The 17757-nt window shown below is 41.5% G+C and overlaps 1 protein-coding gene across 3 annotated transcripts in view; it reads left to right on the top strand.

Moving 5' to 3' along the window:
* The window catches only part of LOC137373717 (ena/VASP-like protein), a 325443-nt gene extending 307960 nt beyond the window's left edge, over positions 1-17483 (top strand). For 2 of the 3 annotated variants that reach the window (XM_068038950.1, XM_068038951.1), the window contains 7 exons: positions 3965-4025; positions 4648-4708; positions 8514-8574; positions 11519-11584; positions 15484-15553; positions 15711-15768; positions 16826-17483. In XM_068038950.1, coding sequence (XP_067895051.1) covers positions 3965-4025; positions 4648-4708; positions 8514-8574; positions 11519-11584; positions 15484-15553; positions 15711-15768; positions 16826-16863 — 415 coding nt within the window. In that variant the 3' untranslated portion in view covers positions 16864-17483. The remainder of the gene's footprint in view (positions 1-3964; positions 4026-4647; positions 4709-8513; positions 8575-11518; positions 11585-15483; positions 15554-15710; positions 15769-16825) is intronic. The other variant, XM_068038952.1, reaches the window with a different exon arrangement.
* The last annotated feature ends 274 nt before the right edge of the window (positions 17484-17757 follow it).

The following is a 17757-nucleotide window of genomic DNA, read 5'->3' as shown; positions in this document are numbered from 1 at the left end:
GGGGGAGCGGGGAAAACTCTTGCGATTGGTGGACAGGATGGTGGGAAGGGGTTGAAGGGGAAAGTGAATAAAGTTCGGAGGGGGAAGGTCAGGATTGGAAGATAAGTTTTTTGGGGGGGGAGGGAGCAATCAATAAAGTCTTTAGTCATTGGGGCTTTAATCATTTATTACATTTTTTAAGTTAAATATTTAGTGACTGTTCCTTTAAATATGTAAGTTAACTGAAAGTGCTGGAAGCCCTTTAAAAATGGCGCCGCGCCTGTGCAGTGGCATCGGACACGTTACCAGGGACGGAGCGCCTGCCCTCTCACGTCATCGGGGGCGGGCGCTCCTCCACCTCCATGTAAATGAGCCGCCTCGCTCAACATTGCGGCGGCTCCACGCAGTGAATCCCGCATGTGCGCACCACCGCTTTTGAAGCTCGCTGCTGAAATTGGAAAAATTCCAGCCAGTGAGTTGGGGTAAATGGATATTTTTCAGATTGGCTGGATGTGAATAGCAGTGTTTCCAGAGATCTGTGCAGGGGCATCCTTATAAAAATGAGTTGAACACAAGAATGGGAAGAAAAAGACCAAGGTTGTCCTTGATGCAGGGCAAAGTGGGCAGATAAATCCAGTTTAATATATAGAAATGTGAAGCAGTACATTTTCTGAAAGAAAACAGTAGAAGGAAGTATTCCTTAAATGACTGGAGCAAGTGAGACACCTGGAGTGCAGGTACACAGATCTTTAAAGAAGAGTATAGGTGGGAAAGTCCAATAAAAAAGGCAAATGAAATTCTGTGTTTTATACATAGGAGCATTAAATATAAAAACAATTTGTACAAGACATTGGTTAGGCTATAATTGGATTATTGTATGCAGTTCCTGATTTAGAACAATTTAATGCTGATAGAGTCTGTCATGCAGACCTCCCCCACCCACCACCCCCCCCGCCACCTACCAAGAATGAGGCATATTAATTTTGTCATATGAACATTGATTTTAAACTGTTGCTGGAGTGAAGAAATGACTTGTTATAGAGATCACCAGACCTTTGACTGGAGGACATTTGCATAGTAAGAGACAACGCTTGTAGAGACAAAGAACTACTCCCTGATGCAATTAATTCAAATGGATTTTGATCACCAGACAGTGAAGGTATAAGGAAGCACATTCCAGGGACTGCTAAAATGATACAATCCACAAAGGCAGGATTGGTTAAACCAGCTGGCCACATGACTGACTGGCTGATCCAGGTGTTGAATGAGATACAGGATAGTTTGAATTGAGACTGAAGTTTTGCAACTGAAGCTGGAACAAGGAAGCCTCTCTCCTGGCTGTCTCTCTCTCACTTTCTCCCAAGCCAACAGACCCACAGAAGACAAGTAAATCTCAAGAGAGAAAAGACTCTGACATCGAAACAAGTTGAAGCGTAAACTGGACCCCAAAGAACAGCGGGACTTACTGGCAACCAAAGACTCCACATTGAACTCAAAGGACTGTAATTATAATCCTGATATTGCCCCAAACTTTTCCTCTTTATTCTTTTCTACTTTTTCTATCTCTGTCTGCTTATGTGTTTATTGCGTATTCATGCTAGCTTGGTCGCGTTGCATATTCGTAGTCGTTAACTAGTTTAGAGTTTAAGATTAATAAACATCCCCCTTTCTTGTTTAAATCTAAGGAAACCTGTCTAATTTCTTTGCCTTACAATTGGAGAGCAGTGCATAAGGATTCACTAAGGGGGATCTAAAAACACTGTCTTTCCAAAATTAAACCCTGTTACGGTTTAACCAGGCAAAGGCTGAAAGGGAACCCCTAGACCCCTTCTCACCTGGTCGTAATGAGTCCAACTCATTGGGGGGAATTTTCCCAGGTTTTAGGAGGCGGCGGGGGCCAAGCAAATTTGGAAAAAAATGCATCAGGCTGGTTTGCAGACATGTTCCTGCCTCTTTTCCCAGGGTTGGGCTAAGTTCGATGCTGGGAACCCACGCATCCATAGGGGGAAGCCAATTAGGCAGTTAATGGATTAATTTTCAGCAATTTTTCCCAGCGCAAGGCAATTTAGCCAGTGTCACACGGGTCCCAAACTGTGTCAGCACCCCAGCAACTCTGAGGAGGCGGCTGCACCATGGGAGGTCAGAGCTGGGTAAGATTTCAAGGCTTTTTAATGTTTACTGGCAAGAAATGGCAAAGCTGATGCATTCCCATATCAGAGGCTTGCCATAGCGTGAAGCTCTCCTGGAGACTGGTGTCTCCGATAGTGTGGAGATTAATGCTGTGCCAGCTGTTCCCCTCATAATGATGGCACCTCAGTTGCATCCCTGCCGCTCCTGCTACTTGCCCCTATCAGTGCTGTAACTGGTGATACTGTGAAGGCTGCCAGTTGCCTGAGCAATGGGCTGCACTGCATCCAAATCCTGCCTCTGGAATCCGCCCGCCTCCCTAATTGGACAGTGTCCCGGAGGCAAGTTCTTATTTGGCCGGCTCACGTAAGATCACGCCTGAATTCCCGCTGTTGCTGCAAACAGGGTCTGGACCCAAAAATGGTCCCGACGTCCAAAAATTTTCAAAGTCCAGAAGATTCAGCCCATTATGTTGACAAAAATGTCAATTCCCAGTCCCTTCTGTGCAAATTAATGCCAAGTACATACCTTTTATATCAATGTCAACAGAAAATCTGGTGCTCTTAATTCAACAATTTGTTTGAAGTCCCTAACGGTATTGAAGGGCTTCCTTCATTACTATTTATGTCACAAGGCCTTCTTCAATTGCAGTGTGGGTAAATCTGCCAAAACAGGGAGGAGAAAAAAACGAAGAGCGTCATTGCACATGTGGTAACTTTTGGGTTTGCAGCCTTTTCACCTTCAGTCGTCCTTTGAGAAGAGGCGGATGATGCCAACTGCCTACTTTTCTGAGGAAGGATACACTTGCGTTGGAGGTGGTACAGCGAAGGTTCACTTATATTAGTTCCTGGGATGAAAGGGTTGGTCCAGTGATGAGAGGCTGAGTAAATTGGGCCTAAAGTCTGTGGAATTTAGAAGAATGCGAGGTGATATCATTGAAACATACAAGATTATGAAGGGGCTGGATATGGGTAGACACTGAGAGGTTGTTTCCGCTGGTCGGGGAGTCTAGAACACAGGCACAATCTCAGGATAAGGGATCGATCATTTAGGTCTGAGATGAGGAGAAATTTCTTCACTCAAAGGGTTATGAATCCTTGGAATTCTCTACCCCAGAAGGTTGTGGATACTCCATTGTTGAGTATATTTAAGGTGGAGATAGACAGAATTTTGGTGTCTCAGGGAATCAAGGGATCTGGGGAATGGACGGGAAAGTGGAGTTAAGGCCAAGCATCATATGATTTTACGGAATGGTGGAGCAGGCTCAAGGGGCCGAATGGTCTACTCCTGCTCCTATTTCTTATTCCCCATGGTTCCGGATGCATTTGTGGATTCCCGAGATTCTTCTTCGCCCACCTCCCCCACCCCCGCCCCACCCACCCACAACCTCCCTAAAACGATGCTTTTTCCAGGTTTGACAAGCAGCCATTTTGGCTGATTAATTCTACCCAATTGGTGAGTAGTAGCTTCAGGCAAAAAAAAAGTTTCTTATAAATTTTATTTCAACTTTGGATTGAGAAGTCACAAAAAGCGGATTCCAAGAGTGACTGACTGTCAATACAGAGAGGATGATTGAAGCAACACTGAAAAGGAGCCGAATGGCAGAACTGAAACAGAAATCTGCTGAATATTCTCATTTATGTCAAAAAAAAACACACATGCCAACAAAAGTTAAAATGGTTTCCAACATGTTGTCTGAAGTGGCTAGGACTATACTTGTTACAAAAAGTGAGGAAAATTTCAGTACACCAGCACCGTCACCTTTGAGCAGAAAAAAAACCCTCAAATGTTATATTCCAATTGGATTAATTTTTTAACTGCAACACAAGACTAAAGTGTGGTTTTTTTTCTTTTTCAGGAGGAAAGCTGCCCAACAAACAGATAAAGCAAGTGACAAAAAAGAGGAGGAAAGCCAGAATGTGTGTAATCAGCTTTTAGATTGATTGCATTCATAAGCTTGTATTAGTTTCCAAGTCAGATTTATATAATTGTATTTGAACAAACTAATGCTGCAAATATGCAGGCAGTTGTGTTACTGATGTGTTCTAGAAAGTAGTGTTTAGTTTAGTTTAGAGATACAGCACTGAAACAGGCCCTTCGGCCCACTGAGTCTGTGCCGACCATCAACCACCCATTTATACTAATCCTACACTAATTCCATATTCCTATCACATCCCCACCTGTCTATATATTTCTCTACCACCTACCTATACTAGGGGAAATTGCTAATGGCCAATTTACCTATCAACCTGCAAGTCTTTGGATGTGGGAGGAAACCGGAGCACCCGGCGAAAACCCACGCAGACACAGGGAGAACTTGCAAACTCCACACAGGCAGTACCCAGAATTGAACCCAGGTCGCTGGAGCTGTGAGGCTGCGGTGCTAACCACTGTGCCACTGTATCTGACAAAAGGATACGCAATAGTTGATAGCATACTCTGAATCAGTGTTTACACAAGTTAACAAGAAAGGAATAGTAAAACACTTTTTTATAAGAAAATTCAGAATAATTATGTTATTACTATGATTATTTTAATCAGGAGGATGCAAGCTCTTCACCTTCACCCAGTTCACGAGGTCCTGGTTTGCAGAATTCAACAGGTGAAGTCTGTAATCTATGTGGAAATATGATTATGCAGCTAATTTGAAGGACAGGAGGTTACAGACCTTCTAGAAATGTTGCTTGTGTAAATTTCACACAGACTTTGGTCAGGAAATTTGACAAGTATTGCAGTGCTCCCCCAGAGTGTTCCAGGCAGCAGACGCTTTGTGTAAACATTCCATTGGTGTGCCCAATGGCAGTGGCAGTTTGGCTCCTATTATGCGCATGCTGCCCATGTGTATATGGGTTGTGCACCAGAGCCATGAGCCAGTTAAACAGTGAATAGCTGTTGTCACCCTCGGGTTTCTCATAGTGGCTCAAGTGCTGATAGTACAGTGGACTACCACAAAGTGAAAGCATCATGACTGTTGCCAGGATAGTGGACATTGACAAGCATGGTGCGCTGAGTATGTTTGCACACCAGTGGGAGATTGAGGGAGTGGAGGCCTTTACTATTGCAGTACCTCTCTGAATTTACCCACAGCAGCTGCAAAATGATACATTTGCAGTCAATGGCATCCTGCAGCATGGGGGAGCCCACTATCCTGGTGAAGCAGTGTGTATGCTTCACCTGCTTCTCTCTGGAAAGAGAAACTGCAATATATTCCCCTCTCTTTGTATAGAGCATCAGTGATCTCCCTTGTACAGCAGTGGGCAAGATGTTAGAGGTGTTGTCTGCACCAGCCTGGATATGAAGAAGTTCAAGGCCGCAGTCACCATTACAGCCATTGGCAATACCGTCCTCGCCCTACTCTATTGCTGCAGGTTTGCCTGCAGCACCTGGCAGATTTCTGTGAGCACCTCCTTAGTGAAACGGAGATGTTGCACACACTGTTCCTTGCTGAGGTTGAGATAGAAAAATTGCTCCCTGAAGACCTTGGGTGGATATGACTCCTGCTGAGAGCCCTTTTCCCCCTCCTCCTCCTCCTTCTTTGAACAGATTGTCCTCCTCAGTGTCACTTCTGCTTATTCTCCCTGTCGTGTTGTAGGTCAAGGGGGAATAGAAACTACAGCATCAATGATTGGGAGCAAATGATCTGAGTAGAACCTTTGAAGTCAGAACCAGGGCCTTCACCACATGCCACAACACTCCATGTAAATTTCACCAACTTTAAGTAGCAATACAAACCACCAAATACTTCTACTAAATTAGCAAAAACCAACAGAAATCAGTCAGCAACGAACCTGAAAGTGGTAGATGATCCCTTCGTATAGATTCTGTGAATCTTTGATCACTGAGAATCTCTCCTGCTGCTGGACACATATTCAGATGTGCGAGGTTAAGAGAAGATGTTAGCTGGAGCATTGAGGTCAAAAATGGCACCAGTCAGGCAGGCCCCAGTGACGAAGCTGGGGGTGAGGGTGAGAGGTTCTTGACAGGGAGTGGCCGTGCTGCCTGGGACATTCCGGGGGCCATGGATTGCCCCCAAAGGGAGGACACCACCCCCTCCCCCACAAAGCCCCGGCCCCTGAGCCTGCTAGGCGGCCGCCAGGTTTTACCAGGCAGCATCGCCACACAGTGGCAGGCCCCTCCGTCTTCCATAAAATTGGAGCAGTGGAGGGAGGCTGCCCTTAAGTGACCAATGGCCACTTCAGAGCCTCAATTGGTCTATAGTGGGAAGGCTGCCCACGGCCTTCCCTGCCGCAGTCAAAATGGCAGGGGGCCAGGACACTGTCAAGCATGATACCCTTTGCCATTTTGTATGCCCTCCCCCTGCCTCCGTTCCCATCTCCAAGGGTAGGATAAAGTTCTGTCCCATGTTTTCATTTACATGCTCAATTTTCTTGTTGAACTCCCCCTGCCCCTCCCCACCCCTCCACCTTTCCCAAACACTGGAGGTATACCAGGAAACATTATTTTAAGTCGTCCCTATCTTCAAGTATGGAAGTAATTCTCATGTATGTGACCGAGTATTATTTTCCTTAAGTGCACTACACGGCTGTGCCTCTTCCTGTCCCCTTCAGTTTCCTTTCAAGCATTTCCTCAGTATATACCCTATTTTAAACTTACTTGGTCATACCAAAACTCTTCTTGTTTTCGAGGTAGGATATCGCAAGTCTACATTCAAGCTCTCCCGTGGCCACCTATTTATTTTTTAAACAATATTTACAGCTCCCCATGTGATCTGTAATCCTTTTAAATGTAATTCTGTTGGTTTCAAGTTCTTCAGCATCTGTGCACCTTGCTGAGGTTTTTGAAAGTTTGTGGGAATCCTGAGATATTGTAATCTGCTGTTTAACAGAACTTCTAATGCACCCTTTTTGTACTCATCTTGAGCTGCAATAAACTAATTAAAATATTATCTTGCCACAGCCAAGATGCACTTGCTTTCCAATTGTTTTTAATGAGGAGAAAGAAGTTCTCTAAGACCTATAAAAACTTGTACTTATGCCTTAATCACCCAACCATTAATTACTATTTGGGGGAGGGGAACTTAAAAAAAAAGTTAAATTAAACTTTAGAAACAGTTAAACTGATAATGTATTATAACAGTAGGTCTTGTGAAAGTATTACTGCTGTGGTGTGATTTTAGAGTCTCAGAGTCTTATGATCCATGACTCTGACCTTAACCATTAATCTAGTACTGTCTGTCTGCCATAAGGAGGGCAAGTTTTAGTATTTATTTATAAAAGGCAAAAGGAATGAAGCTCCCCTGATGGCCAGTGAGTAAATGCAGTGTATGGTACAGTGCAACAAAAAGTTCAAGTTTGATTCCTTACCTGTGCTGAGCGAGCTGATTTCAGCAATGGCAACAGTTAGAATGCTGCAGTTCACCTCTGTTTCCCTGCAAGAGAGAGGAGAATAATCAGCCAGGATTCCCCACTCCTGATCACTGTCCAGTGGGAATATGCATATTCCAGAACAGGATTGGGTTTGGCTGTGATGCCATCTACAGCTGAATAACCTTCCAACATGCTGTAAGAACAGACACATGAAATATGGCCACTTGAGCGAGGTGTTCTGGGCTGTGATTTTGGAACCATACCGCAGTGAGATTCAAAACCCGAATGAGAAAAAGGGGGAAAATTAAATGGAAGGAGTTAAGTCACTCAGTGTCATAATTTATTTTTTATATGTTGAACACTTTGATATTTGATCATGAAACAGTATTTAATGGTGTCAAGGAATAAATGCTAAAATCATACCTAATGGAAAGTACAGTTTGGTATATTTGTACAGAGGACAAAAAGGTCTTCTTTACATGCCCACACGTCTTTTGGGATGAAGTCGGGTTTGAGGCCACACTGCCATAAATATGATGGAGCAATTCTATATAACTAAGGGTTGGACTCCTACTTGACCAGGGATTTTACCTACCCGGTAGAAATGCTGCGTATGTATGAAAGTATTATTGGAACTCTACCAGATATTTCTGCAAATAGAGATCACAGAATTTGTATCTGTCACAGTGGAAAGCCCACGTTTGGGCTGGATCAGCACTTGTGTACAGTGTAGCCTGAAATCACTGTTACCATATGGTATGAACCTGGCAGCTTTGGAGGTTGTCAGCAGGAAAGCACCTCCCTAACAAAGAAGAATATGTGTCAGCCTTTTAGCTGCTGGAAAAAAGAAACATTTGGTGTAGCAGCTCTGCATAAGGTGGGCGATAAGACAAAAGTAAGATGTGCTCTTCAAAGTAAAGTGCACAAATGTCCAGCAATTTATTTTTATTGAGGAATTTACAGTAAATAAATAGATTCTTTGAATTATAAGGGGGTTATGTCATAGGCATCTTTGACTTGAAAACATCAGTGCAGACTGTCCTGCAAATTTGTTGAATTCTTGTAAATGTCTCTCAACAGATACTGGTAAAAAGCCATGGGAAAGGGCCAACTCTGTTGAAAAGTCAGGAACTATCACAAGGTAAGCAGTTAAGAGATGGATGTAATTTTGAGACTTTGAAACTAGGTTTTTTTTTAATGGATTAGTAATAAAAAGTGTATAATACCAGAGCATACATAATTAGAACTGAGCTATAATCTATATGCATCTATTTTAGAAAAATATAGAGAGGGCCTACCTAACATTTATGGAATGATGTTAATTGTATCTGGCAAGCTGTCTGAATTCAATCAAAGGTTATTTTGGGATACGTTGGCACAGTGGGTGAGAATACTGTCCTTTGACCTTTTGGAAAATGAAGACAGACATCATGCTGATGTGAAATAATATTCTCATCTGAACATGGATGAGTTAAAAATAATGCTGATGAAATTCTATTTTACAGTTGACCCATGGGGTGGTACATGAGATTCACTCATATCTGCCATTGTATGTCTGCTTTGTAGTGTTAAGTGGTATGTTATGTGCTCACAATCTGACATTTGAGAACAGGGAAAACTTAATGAGCCTAGTAATAAGACTTGGTGTCAGACTTGGCTAGCACTCTCATCTCTGAGTCAGAGGTTATAGGTTCAAGTCCTACTCCTGTGACTTGAGCATGTAATCTAAAATGACACTTTAGTGCAGCACTGCACTATTGGCTATGCCACCTTTGAGATGAGACATTAAACCGAGCACCTCCGCCCTCAGGCGGATGTCAAAGATCCCATTGCACTATTCAAAAAAGAGCAAGATGGTTCTCCCGGTGTCATGGCCAATATTTATCCCTCAACCAACATCATTAAATTGATTATCTGGTCATTATCCCATTATTGATTCTGACATCTTGCTGTGTACAAATTGATTGCCATGTTTCCCTACATTGCATAGTGACTGTATTTCAAAAGTACTTCATTGGCTGTAAAGCACTTTGAGACATCCTGAGGTTGTGAAAAGTGATGTACAAATGCAAGTTCTTTGTACGTTCTTTATTTGTCCAGCATTTCAGACAAGCCCCATAATAAAAGTAACAACATACAAGATTCATGTAATTGTGGTACATTTCCTGTAGAAATGGGGTACAATTCCTGGATATACTTGTGATATTGCACATCAGGGTCATTCTGCAGAGTATACTCTGTGTACCTGTCCTGCAAGTGCCTAATGCTGTGCAAAACAGAAGGTATTCAATTTTTCACCACTGGTATTCCTCACCCTAATGAAAAAGTGATGAAGAATAATATAATTTTTAGTTAAGAGCCAGAAAGATTTTCCGTGCAGAAAAAGCAATTGCTCTTGTTCCTCTCTTGGGACTACTAGTCAACTAGTCGACAGCTAGGTAGACAGTGGTAACTATTCCCGCATCATATAGCTTAGTTATATTTTGGAACTGCTTCTAAAAGCCTGGGGCTCCCGATGCTGTGGAGTCTACTGTATCTTTACGGAAGGGGGATTCACAGACAACGTTGAAGCTCACAGCTCTTTTTCTGACTGCTCGATGCTCTCCAACAGCTGCAGAAGCTATTTGGAGGCCAGTGAGTGACAAATTATATTGCTGGGCTCCAGCAACAAGTTTATACCTTCACCAGGAGTCAGAGGCCGATTTTCCTCCAGAGACAACAGTAAAAGCCGCCTCTTTAGGTGGACCTGAGAGCCACCAGAGGAAGCAGCACTGCATCATTTCCAGCTGTGCTGCTGGCAAAGAGGGGCTGCACTTGGTTGTCTGTGTTGTGAAGTGATGGTGACATTATGCTATTGCTAGACAGTATTTTTGGCTTTGGTGCCATGCTGCCTTGTGCACTGCAACAACATGTGCAACATACAACAATGGACTTCATATACGTGCAAAAAATGATGTAGGTAGCAAGGTCATTGGGAAAAGGTGATTTCACACTGCTAGTCTCGGCCATTGTGCCATAGTTGACCATGTACCACACATTATGTCAGATACATGCATCGGTGTGTTGTGCATCCTTTGGACTCCCAAAGTTGCATTCTTTCCCAGCCCAAGTCATAGACCATCCTGATTTGGAAGTATATCACTGCTCCTTCATCAACGCTGGGTCAAAATCCTGGAACTCCTTACCTAACAGCACTGTGAGTGTACCTACACCACAATGACTGTAGCAGTTCAAGAAGGTGGCACACCACCACCTTCTCAAGGGCAATTAGTGTGGGCAGTTAGGAATGGGCAATAAATACTGGTTTTGCCAGTGACACCCACATCCTGTGAACTAATTTTTAAAAAAAGTGGAGTGAGCAGATCTTTGCACTATCAGTTTGGGTATGATTGATTCCAACTTTATAACGACAGCAATATCAGTGTGTAGACTGAGTGGAGTTGTATAATCCATAAGGACTGTATTGGATAGTTAACTGCTGAATATGGACAAAAAGGTGCAGAGTTATCTACAGTTGCACAGAGAAAGTTCAACTGTAAACAGAAATGTCCTGTTAGTGGAAACCTGCTGTCAGCAAAACATTAGTGATAATTAATAAGAAAATGCACTCAGATTCAATTTGGGCTTGAGTGATGAAGCCTCTAAAGATTTGTGCTGGTGAGAGGGTTAATGAATATTTCCAGAATTCAAATTTTACTAGACCTAAGTTTCAATGAACAGTGACAAAGAATATTTTTACTCATTACAATCACAACCAAATACTTTAAGTTCCTGTTATCTTTTTTCTTTTCTGCCCCCTAATATTAGCTGCAGTGCAATGCCCAGGTAGTCCATGTATCCACACTAACTGAAATGGTTTCCTGTGCAGATGCATTTCAGTGGTTGAATAGTTATGGTACCCACACTGCCTGAAAATCTAAGCATGCAGCAGGGTAGACACTTCCCATTTTGATTGTTTATAGTTGCTGGTCTTTAAATTCATTGATACTTGCTGTTCTTTAAGTTCAAGAGCGTGATATTTCTTGCATTTTGATTTTAGAAGAATATTGCATTCATCTTTTTCTAATTCCATTCCATTGTTTTAGAAATGCACTTATGACGAAGAGTCCTGAAGCTAAGAATGTTGTGCAGTCTCATCTTTCATCCTCTAGGTATAAATGAAAGCAACAGTTTCACCCTTTTTTCAGCTTATCCATTCATGGATGCACATCTCCTTGCCAACTGCAGGCTGGATATCCAAAACTCAATACTGGCACCTACTGCAATATTTAACAGCTTGCTTCAACTTGCTCTTCCCTGACAATGCAAATGTTTGTCAATGTTCTATTTCATGTGTACGTCCAACTTGAAGATTATGTCCTTGTTCATATGGATTCAAAATCTTGTTTAGTAATTAAGTTATATTAAAAAGACTAGATGAAATTAAATAATTAACACTTATTTAAAACTCCAGACCATGTTGAAAACAGCAAGAGCATGTGTGCAGCTATAGGGAATCAAAATCTAAATAATCCAGCCACCTGTGTCACTTTGCTCTTTAATCAGTTTGTCTATAAACTAAATGTGACAGCCCCCTCCTGACTGACAAATTCCATCAGTTCATATTTCGAAGGTCAGTGTAGCTTCCACATGAGAACCTTTTCCCACATTCAAAAGAATCTGTGCAATAAAGAAATGCCCCCATCACAATTAAAACCATTCAGTTTCACTTTAATCGTTTGCTCAAGATGAAGAACTCATTGATGAGAAGCACATTAAGAAGTAGCTCCAGATGCTGTTGCTCCACTGAGCCCAGTTAATTAATCATAAAGTTTTAACACTTCTGAGGAAATTTAAGACCAAATTTGTTTCTATCATCACTTCTGTAAGTCCCTTGTTCCAAATAGCATTTGAATAATTTACGGAAGGCATCAGTATACCTGTACAATAGAGATGGCTCCATTAATATGAATTCATTAGCTTTCCCAGGTACTCGGCAGTTTCCGACTGCACCCCCTATATGATGTTCCAACTGAAAATCGTTTAACATTCTTAGTACTGTAAATCCTGCTGTACAATTTGACAACATGCAGCTGTGCATCATTCGTGGTTGATACGACCAGCAGGACAGTCTGTGCTCACCGCTATGTAAAGATTGTTACTTGTGCCTGACACTGAAGTGACCCAGTGATATTATTACACTGGTGTGCCTTTGCAACTGGAGAACATAGCCTCCCTCATTACTACACACAGATCGAATTTAAATCAGATCATCTGGGAAGCTACCAAGCAGAGTCATAGCCATAGAGTTATACAGCACAGAAACAGGCCCTTCGGCCCATCGTATCTGTGCCGGCCATCAAACACCTAACTATTCTAATCCCATTTTCCAGCACTTGGCCCGTAGCCTTGTATGCTATGGCGTTTCAAGTGCTCATCTAAATACTTCTTAAATGTTGTGAGGGTTCCTGCCTCTACCACCTCCTCAGGCAGTGCGTTCCAGATTCCAGCCACCCTCTGGGTGAAAAAAATTTTCCTCAAATCCACTCTAAACCTCCTGCCCCTTACCTTAAATCTATGCACCCTGCTTATTGACCCCTCCGCTAAGGGAAAAAGTTTCTTCCTATCTAACTTATCAATGCCCCTCATAATTTTGTATACCTCAATCATATCTCCCCTCAGCCTTCTCTGCTGTTAGGAAAACAACCCTAGCCTTTTCAGTCTCTCTTCATAGCTGAAATGCTCCAGCCCAGGCAACATCCTGGTGAATCTGCTCTGCACCCTCTCCAGTGCAATCATATCCTTCCTATAGTGTGGTGCCCAGAACTGTACACAGTACTCCAGCTGTGGCCTAACTAGCATTTTATACAGCTCCATCATAACCTCCTTGCCCTTATATTCAATGCCTCGGCTAATAAAGGCAAGTATCCCATATGCCTTCCTAACCACCTTATCTACCTGTGCTGCTGCCTTCAGTGATCCATGGACAAGTACACCAAGGTCCCTCTGACCCTCTGTACTTCCTAGGATCCTACCATCCATTGTATATTCCCTTGCCTTGTTGGTCCTCCCAAAATGCATCACCTCACACTTCTCAGGATTAAATTCCATTTGCCACAGCTCCGCCCATCTTAACAGCCCATCTATATCGTCCTGTAACCTAAGGCTTTCCTCCTCACTATTTATGACACCACCAATTTTCGTGTCATCTGCAAACTTACAGATCATGCCTCCTATATTCATGTCTAAATCGTTAATGTACACTACAAACAGCAAGGGTCCCAGCCCCGATCCTTGCGTAACACCACTGGTCACAGGCTTCCACTCGCAAAAACAGCCCTCGACCATTACCCTCTGCCTCCTGCCACTAAGCCAATTTTGGATCCAATTTGCCAAATTGCCCTGGATTCCATGGGCTCTTACCTTCTTAACCAATCTCCCATGCGGGACCTTATCAAAAGCCTTACTGAAGTCCATATAGACTACATCAACTGCTTTACCCTCATCTACACATTTCGTCACTGCCTCAAAAAATTCAATCAAGTTATTAGTTAGACATGATCTCCCCCTGACTAAACCATGCTGACTATCCCTGATTAATCCCTGCCTCTCCAAATGGAGATTAATCCTGTCCTTCAGAATGTTTTCCAATAGTTTCCCAACCACTGATGTTGGACTCACCGGCCTCTAATTGCCTGGTTTATCCCTGCTACCCTTCTTAAATAATGGTACCACATTCGCTGTCCTCCAATCTTCTGGTACCTCTCCTGTGACCAGAGAGGATTGGTGAAGTATTTATCCAGAAGTAGATAATGTTGCAGGGAGCATCAAGCCATACTGCTTCTTAGTGGTTTTAAAGTGACTGAGTTAGAGAAAAGATGAACTTTTTTATTGTTTTAAAATGAGATAGGCCTATCTCCAGATGTAATCCAAGGTTCAGAAAAACTCTCAATGTAATTTATTTTATATGAATAGAGCAGCCATGGCATTGCACACGGGGTGAAGAGCAAGTGCAGTACAGGTGAAACAGGGTTAGAGGGTGGGAAATAACTAGATCAGAGTGCACAGACATAATTCAGTCCCTGGTTTAAACTACAGCATTCTGTCTTTATTTTTATACTTCAGTTATAAATTCCTAATTCTAAATTTATAATGGAAATTGCCTACGTAAACTGGTAACACTGTAATTATAGCCTTCTGCCAGCGGTGCTGCTCTAGCCCCGCCAGAGTGTAATTCTAGTGTGACAAGTCCACATAAGCAGCTTTCATTATAAATGTGAATATGAGAATTTATAATGGAAATATGGAGGGAAGATTCTTGAAGATATCTTGAAGATTCCTCCAGCACTCATTATTCCTCAACTGTTGACTTCTGTGAAACCTAAGATACTCAATGGTTGGGATGGCAATTGTCTGACTTTAATCAAGGAGCTAATGCCAACTTAAAAAGTTCAAAAAAAATTAGTTGTAAGTTATAATATTTGCCAGCACTATGTGTGGGATGAAAGCAAATGACATTGTAGCGCTGATAAAAACCAACTATTTTCAATGTCCTCAGTATATTTTTCATATTCAGGCATTTTATCCCTCCAGCACCCCATCCCCTCCACTTCCACTCCACTCCCTCCTGTTTCTATCACTCTCCTTTACTAATGGGATGTATGAAATGTAGCCAAACCTAAACATACATATTGAACAGAAACCTTTACCATGCAGCACTTAATTATCACATTCTATTCTTTTGGTGGGGGAGTGGTTGAATGGATCTCCAGACACTCTTTTTGCAGAATAGATGGAAAGATTTTGTGCAACGATGGTCCTTGCTGTCCCAGGTTAGTCTGCAACTACAGAAACTTACGCATTGCCAGAGAACATCAAGCCATGTGGCACTGTCGCATTGAAATGTAAATATTAGCTTCCAGGAGGACTGGTTAATAAAACTGCCTTGCCTTCCCTGTGAGAATGCTAATCCAGTGCCTCTTGCTGCTGAGCAGTCTTGCAGTAACTGAAATGCGACTAGCAATGGAACCCAGGCTTAATTTCTGTGTTTTATTTGTTCCTCACTCTGTAGACTGAAACCAGGAGGTGGCACCAGTAATGATGTGGTCACAGATGCCTTAGATTTTGATCGATTGAAACAGGTATGCACCTTAAGAGGCTATAAAACATTAAATGCTTCCTATAGTATACTTTACATTTTTAATCTTCAGAATAATAAATCTTATTTTGAACTGCCCTGTTAAAATGTACAGAAAGGAACCTTGTATAAATCAGCTTGCATTTTTTATAAACTCACAGGAAATACTGGAGGAAGTCGTAAAGGAGTTGCACAAGGTGAAGGAAGAGATTATTGATGGTAGGCATTATATTTGTTGTTGACTCAGATAAACAATAAAGTGCCCAACAAGCATGAAGGATTAGGTTCCATGTCATTCTCTTTCCTTTAAGATGTATTAATGGACTTTTGCAGTTTGCAAATTTATCCTCCTGCCTGTATCATACTTAATCAGAATTGGCATCATTTACAAAATGTAGCTGAAATTCTAGTAGCTGATGTTAAGTTCTTGGTTGGTCCTTAACATGGATTTAAATACATGCTTTTTAAAAAAAAGCTCTGTATTGTAATTATACTTTGGTAACACTATAACTCCAGTGGTTCACTGCTGCCTCTTAATGAAACAGTGGAGAAATGGACCTCCTGCTGTCCAAATTTCAAAACAATTCAACTTTGCCATCACTATAGCTATTTTGTCCAGTTCACATGACAAGTTTGTTTAGTATCTTTAAGTACAAACTGCATAAATTTAAAGGTTTCTTACAACTTTTTCAAATTTCAGCCTTGATATTGCAGAAATGATTTCAAACAAAAATGTACTAGTCATTCCTTTGTGACCTTAGAGATTTGAATATTGATCTTAACTGAAATATATTGAACAATAATGTCAACTACTATTTCCTTGGCTATAGCTGTAGAACAGTAAACTGCTGTATTAGTAGACCTATCAGGGGAGACGGTGATGTAGTATTAATGTCACTGAACTAGTAATCCAGAGGCCCACAAGACACAGGATCAAAATCCACCATGGCAGATGGTGGAATTTAAATTAAAGCAATTAATTTAAAAAATGTCTCAGTAATGGTGCCATAAAACTATGATCGATTGTCATCAAACCTCATCTGGTTCAGTAATGACCTTTAGGGAAGGAAATCTGCAGTCCTTACCTGGTCTGGCCTACATGTGACTCCAGACCCCAGCAATGTGGTTGAATCTTAACTGCCCTCTGAAATGGTCTAGCAAGACACTCAGTTGTCACAGGCAATTGGGAATGGGCAACAAATACTGGCCTTGCCAGTGACACCCACATCCCATGAAAAAACAAAAAAAATTAACGTCAAATTTCATTGTTTTTCAGCCATTAGACAAGAATTGAGCAGAATCAGTACGACGTAATGAATTTTGCACTCGGGAATGTGGGAGGTACACAAAGGGATCTGGGAAGATGAGAGACAGCTGTGTGGAGGATCATGTGGAAGATGACTAGGAGAGAAGCTATGCACTGAATGTCATGGTCGCTTTTAAACCCTTCATTGATTAGCGGACTCAATATGCTCTACTGCTTACTGCCTTGGATCTGCTTCACATGAAAAGTCTTAATAATTCTTCAAAACAACAAAAAAAACTTTCAATAATTTTAATACTTGTGGCTCTTATTTTCTAGGTTTTACAAAAAAATTGCACATCTGTTTTATGTTAGTCTTTGTAATTTTTTATTAGCTTATTTAAAGGTTTACATTACTTCTAGATTATGTTTTTAGATTAGAGCTTATATATATACATACACACACACACACAGACACATCTTTTGCTTTTAGTAGGTAAGTTCAGTTATTTCTACCTTAACACGTTACCACAGTATTTTTGACTCTGTATTGAAAAATTTTTGCCAACAAAGAGATCCTTGTAGTATCACTGAAAAAGCAGAAACATGTAAAAGTTGTGATATGACAATGGTAACTGATTTCTCAACAAATCTTTCAAACCTTATTAAAACAAGGTACATTAATGCAAAAGTGTCTCTGTTCATGTTAGAATTTATGTGGCAGAGAACTATTCAAATTACACTAAAATATTATTGATATATAGTTAGTCAGAATTTTCCTTGTACCAACCATATGTTCTACAGAGATGACTCAGTGAGTTTGGAACTACCAAAAACATTTCCAGGTAAACAGAGCCTCACAAACTGTTATATGAATAGAATTAGATTAAATGAGTCCTCTTTGGAGCTGGAACTGTTAAGTGTCTCGTTTACTATACTGAGTTTGCTGTCAACTTGTTCAGCAA

The sequence above is a fragment of the Heterodontus francisci genome, chromosome 9 (genome assembly GCF_036365525.1).
Source record: "Heterodontus francisci isolate sHetFra1 chromosome 9, sHetFra1.hap1, whole genome shotgun sequence".
Taxonomy (NCBI): Eukaryota; Metazoa; Chordata; class Chondrichthyes; order Heterodontiformes; family Heterodontidae; genus Heterodontus; species Heterodontus francisci.
Note: the sequence above shows the minus strand (reverse complement) of the source record. Positions and strands in the feature narration are given on the sequence as shown.